Here is a 6035-nt window from a genome sequence, read left to right as displayed (position 1 = left end):
TACTACGTGTTGCATGTCTGCAACGATTAATGATCGGTTCAATTTCGTTAGCAATCGACGTCTCAGGATGAAAGCCCCGTCGTCGAGAGTACGCGCACTCTTATTATTCATTCATAGCGTGATATGACGTTGTCTAATAAATATAATCAGCTATGCACAATCCCGTTAGCTCTCGTCGTACAGAGGAGTACCGTCTCCGCTGAGCGACATACTTCGTGGACTAGAATTTGTATGTGGGGTGCCTCGCGGAGATCTGTACGACGGAGTACGCGTAGACGAAGGTCTGCTCCTTCCGGAGGGCGTTGTTCTGCCGACCGGCTCGTCATAGTTACGTGGAGTTCTTCTAGACTCCTCGTACCTGGGCGTCGATCCGCTGAAAACACATTCAACACATTGATGATAATTGAATGAAGAACATTAACATTTCAAATATCAATAATTTTTAATAGGAAAACGTGATCGTTATTTAATACATATTTATTATTGCACTTACGAGACTCGCGAACCGCTTTTTATACGTGCTGCCCAATCCTCGGCGGCCTTCTTCCAATCCGTCGGGTCGCCGAAAGGAGTGGACAGAGGTGGTGTAGGTCTGTGCGATTGAGCAGACCTGTGATGGCTGGGTGTCATCGAGGGCGGCGGCGGGTGCACGAAGGGCCCTTGATGATGGCTAGGGGTTTGTTGGCCGTATCTGGGAGTAGGCTGGCCATGATGCGGAGTGTGATGAGGCGTCTGGTACGCGGTCATAAACGGAGTTTGGCCAGACGGCGTATACGGCGTGTTGGGATACGTGTGTACTCCGCCGTAGCCGGTAGCGCTAGCCGCTCCGGGTGTGTGTGGCGGATAGTGATGCGGCGTCTGATTCGCCACTTGCGATAGCGAGTGCAACATGTGATGTGGGAGGTTCTGTGCAACTCGCTGTATTGCTTCTTGATTCATTCCTGAAACAATATCGATCGAAATAATAGCAATTAATACATTTGCAGTCCTTGTGCTCTTACTTGTGCGTTTCATTTCATTTTAGCGAAAAATTGTAGTTGTTAACACAGAATATATATATATGTAAAATGATTTTATCTTGAAATACAATATTTTTTCCTAGTAAAATATATTTTGACCTATACTAAGATTCCAGGAATTACTTTCATATAAAAATTATGATGACTGACAGTTCGCGGTGATGATATAGACAGACTTACCGCTAACTCTTCCTGGCGTAGTAGTGTAAGGTGTCCTAGAAGTCATTGCGCCGCGTGGTGTACTCGGAGTGGATTGTCCAGGGACGGGATCCCTAAAGTGTTTCTTGAACCAGCGTAGTAGATCGCTCACCCTACCGAACATCTGCGCTCGAAATCTGAAGCCCTCGGATGTCACTGTAACGAACTCGTGGCGACAGCGAGTACGCGGCAGATATATACGAGAGTAGGAACTTTCCAGGATAGGTCTATGAGGGGAAAAAAATTAATGAAATTATTTTTAAATTAAAAGTGAAGAAAATTTTTGGGAAATTGCTGGTGTTACGTGCGTAAACCAGCTACGCGTTTACTTACCTTAGCTGCCGATATGATGTAGGGAATTCCACCAGGATTTTCCTTCTTCTGTTCCTTCAGTATATCCTCTGCTTTGTCTTTGATTCCCTCCACGTTGGGCTTGTAGTATTTGAAGTCCAATAATTCGGAGGCGTAAGCGGCCATGGGATTCACATGTCGAGCGATGATCTCATCCAAATCCTCGAACTCCTCGTTGCCGATCCATAGGCTCTGCGAATTTACAAATATGTAAATCGTTATTTATATAAACATGACTAAATCCCTCAAAGCAAGAATGCAGATCTACTTCATTTTTATGAATGACATTTTCACATATGTCACAGGTGTACAATAGAGTTTCCTACAATATAACAAATACAAATTAACACAATATAACAAATAAATTTATATTACTTAAATAAATAAGAAATAAAAAGCAACCTAACCTATAAGTATGCTTAGTACTGTATAATATATAGATACTAACTTCGTTTGTATTTTCTGGCGATGTAAAATTATCCGTCCCTTCAGCCATACTTATAATTATTTAACTTCTTTCTGATAACTTTTTAACTTCGTTCTTTCTGTGTCACCACGTGTACTTATTTCTCTCTGTGTTTTCGGCGTTCGGCGTTGCTTCGCTAAAAGTTCAACCGTGTTGAACTTTTTAGCTAAGCAACGCCGTAACGCCACCTTGACAAAAATTGATGGAGTGGGGGTAAAACGCTGGCTTTTCTTCGCTCCGTGAAATTGTATCTTAAAGGTGGAAGCACATAAAATTGCAGGAGCCATGAGCAGAAAGCAGAAGCCATATGCGCATGCGCTATGGTATCCGTGAGCTCTAACAGATATCATAGCGCATGCGCATATGGCTTCTGCATTCTGCTTATGGCTCCTGCAATTTTATGTGCTTCCACCTTTAATAAGCCCCCTGGCCTGCGTTCAGAAACTTTTACCCAGGTAGAGTAGGAGTAGAGTTAGAGTTGACTTCGGGTTACTGTCGTTTATGGACGACGAAAGTAAAGGTGGAAGCACATAAAATTGCAGGAGCCATAAGCAGAATGCAGAAGCCATATGCGCATGCGATATGGTATCTGTTAGAGCTCTACGGATACCATAGCGCATGCGCATATGGCTTCTGCTTTCTGCTCATGGCTCCTGCAATTTTATGTGCTTCCACCTTAACATCACGGGTTAACATGGCGCTCTCCCATCAAGCATTGAATATGAGTGAAAATATGGCAGCGCATCAGGAAAATAGTGTCCGTATCCCTTTTTGTTCGCCGGTTCTTGTGAATAACTTTAACCTAAAAAAGGCGTGTTTCGAGAACATGCGTTATGTGCCCCTTATGTGACGGAATCTATATATGTGCGCATGTCGAGTAATTTCTACCTACCTCCTCGACGTGGGTAGAAATAGTTAACTCGAGAGTTGACTCAAGCGTGTTTCTGAACGCCACAAATAGGTCAACTCGGCATTTCTGAACGCCTCGAGTTAACTAGAGTTAACTCGAGTAAGGTTTCAGAACGCAGGCCTGGATGCACCCATTGGACGCGTTCAGCAATCGAACGTGATTGGCTCTTACTTTTAGAACCAATCAATCAACGCATAGTGTTGATAAGACGAACTCAACAGTTGTGTCTGCTGAAGGCGGCCATTGTGCATGAGCCCTTAGGACTCTTGAGCAGAAAAGCAAAAATGGCTGGTTGGATGAGAGTTGGTCGCTCCTTTTCCAGAAAATATTCGTCGGCTGCTTCTGACACTCATGCCAGTTCAGGTAGATATAAATGAAGTGTGCTAATTAATTAATTTATATATTATTTACGCATTTGAAAACAACAGTATTTATTATTCGCGTAAAATATTACACTCTAGACAATATTATCTCTCATAGCAAAGTGTCATTTTTGTCAAAATATTATTCATTAGGATTCGAATGTTACTCTTTCTATTTAAATAATACTATGAAGGCGTATCACGTTTTATGGGTAAAGAGAAAATATATAGAGGATGTCAGATAAGTTATCAATGAACATTACATAACGGTAACGTATGCTTTTCAGAGCAGACGCAGCTTTTATGGAAGAGGCTTTCATATTTCGTAGGCTTTCCAGCGATAGGACTGGCTATGGTTAATTGCTATTTGAATCATCAGGCACATCATCATGATGAACGTCCAGAATTCATCGCATATGATCATATGAGAATAAGAAGCAAGGTACATATCAAAACATGTATATGACATTAAATATGAAAAACATGGATTTCCAAGATCCTTGTTAATTCTTACTTTACATTACTATTTTCTAATATATTATTTAATTATTAATATAATATATTATTTTTAGAAATTTCCATGGGGAGATGGTAACCACAGTCTTTTCCATAATCCCAAAACAAATCCTTTACCCGAGGGTTATGAAGAGTAGTAAGTGGTTCTATCTAGATTGTGTAATAATTACGTTGAGCACTAGCATTCTTTATAACATGTATCCTGCATTATACTGACTTATGAACAATTGAGTCAATAAATTGATAGAGATATGACATTTATATTCTTTTTCTATACAATATTTTCTTATCCGACCACTATGATTAACTTAATGTGATTATCATAAAATCACTCCCAGTGCTATGTATATATAAATATATATATATATATATATATATATATTTTTACACCTCTATATGAAATTTTGCTGCAATTTCTAATGTTATAAACTCTGTTAAATTTAAATTGTTTAAACAAATTTGTTGTAAATATAGAGTTTAAGAATAATAGGCATTAATACAAATTCTGTTTTTTCTTTATTAAAAATGAAATACATAACGAATTTATATAGTTACAGCAATATAATATATTATCAGAGATGTAATAAATCTACGAGATCTTTTTTTAAATCTTGTATTATAAAACATCATAAAATTACAACTTGGTTTATTGTCTAATCTGATACAAAAATATCAAAAATATAAACAAGCAAAATGTCAACCAATTTTTATAAAATAGCAAATGTAATGAGCTTGATACTTACGTATTGAGCTAATTATGTATTCAAATTACTAATATAACTAAATTACCTCCTGTTTTGTATATGTTATTATTACCTATATTTAAATCAAATAATTAATGCAAAATTCAAATGAGGAATGTCTCTTATAGCTGATCATAATAAAGAAAAAATTGAAAGATATCTAATTTTCTATGTCACCATTCCTCGCAAATACAATTATGATAAACATACATCACACATATACATATTATTGAATTGTATTATTAAACATACATATTGTATTAATGAACATATACACATCACGCACGCACAAACACACATCTACACTTATTATTGTATTTGCATAAATGAATATATGGGTGCGATCCACTAGACACTTCAAACGCTTCAGAGCATTATTTTGTCCTTGTTTAACATTTGATAAATAAGGATGAAACGTTTCTAAGAGCGTTTGGAGCACCAAGTGGATCGCACCCGCACTGTGTATGCGCATACACATGTACGAAATAAATGTGTGTATATAAATATATACATATATAAATTCGGTTTGAATATATATATATATATATATATATATATATATATATATATTCAAACCGAATTAACTTAAAGTCGAACGATTGCACAGTTACAATTGAACATTATATATAAATATACCGTTATAGTTATGGAAGAAATGAAACGCTTTAGAAAATTAAATATTATTACACTCTCAACTTTTTCGTGCTATTTCCTTTGATCGTCAACAGAATAAGAAACGTAAAATATATTAGTGTGAATTCTATATATCACATAATTTTATTTAGGAAAGTTTGGTTACAAACTAACGCGTCAACAGCTTTTATATTTAAAATATAAGTAACAATGAATACTGATTAATTGACAATGAGTTATATTCTAGTCTGAGAAGCTTAAAATCTTAGCAAATTATGGAGAATTTCAAGATGCAGATATGTGTTTTTGAATTATACGTCGATGATACATATAATTGGCTTATAACCTTTGCATTGCTTATAATGTTCCGTTTTCCAATGCAAAGATGAGCAACGTTTGGAGCAATAATGAGCTTCCAAGCAAGCTTGACAATACACTGTACTTTTGCGCTTGCAGCGTAAACAGGGCTTATCTACCTCATCCAGAATTCCTAGATTGTCATTTATGTCCAATGATTTTTCATCCTTTTCATTCAACGACTTCAAATTATTTTGAAGAAATGTAGTCGTATTTTCCATTGTCTCGAATAACGATGGCGATATACTCCTAATGTTTAAGATACTCGGCGTGATTGCGTCTTCGGAGGAGTCGCTTTTCACGGAAATACATTCAATATCGTCATTAAGAATATCGTTTTTAACGAAAACTTCTACATTTTTATCAATTACTTCTTCTACATTTACGTCGACGGGAGCGTCTTCTTTTTGAACGGAGTTACATGAAGAACTTCGCGATTCTTCGGTATATTTTTGGTACATATGTTTGAGCTCTTCATTG

At 36.9% G+C, this 6035-nt stretch overlaps 2 protein-coding genes across 2 annotated transcripts; one reads left to right on the top strand and one right to left on the bottom strand.

The window, feature by feature from the left end:
• Positions 1–21: 21 nt before the first annotated feature.
• On the bottom strand, positions 22–1424 carry LOC112464500 (transcription elongation factor SPT6-like). Its single transcript, XM_025031508.1, has 3 exons — positions 1200–1424; positions 494–941; positions 22–373 (listed from the first exon to the last, which is right to left on the bottom strand). The coding sequence occupies exons 1-3, from the start codon at positions 1339–1341 to the stop codon at positions 166–168; spliced, it is 798 nt and encodes a 265-aa protein (XP_024887276.1). The 5' UTR covers positions 1342–1424; the 3' UTR covers positions 22–165.
• Positions 1425–3196: 1772 nt separating this feature from the next.
• On the top strand, positions 3197–4083 carry LOC112464501 (cytochrome c oxidase subunit 6A1, mitochondrial-like). The gene is made up of 3 exons (XM_025031510.1): positions 3197–3307; positions 3594–3748; positions 3879–4083. The coding sequence occupies exons 1-3, from the start codon at positions 3229–3231 to the stop codon at positions 3957–3959; spliced, it is 315 nt and encodes a 104-aa protein (XP_024887278.1). The 5' UTR covers positions 3197–3228; the 3' UTR covers positions 3960–4083.
• Positions 4084–6035: the final 1952 nt, after the last annotated feature.

Source organism: Temnothorax curvispinosus, unplaced genomic scaffold (assembly GCF_003070985.1).
Source record: "Temnothorax curvispinosus isolate PA1 unplaced genomic scaffold, ASM307098v1 QBEX01014274.1, whole genome shotgun sequence".
Lineage (NCBI taxonomy): Eukaryota > Metazoa > Arthropoda > Insecta > Hymenoptera > Formicidae > Temnothorax > Temnothorax curvispinosus.
This window is presented reverse-complemented; position numbering and strand designations above follow the sequence as displayed.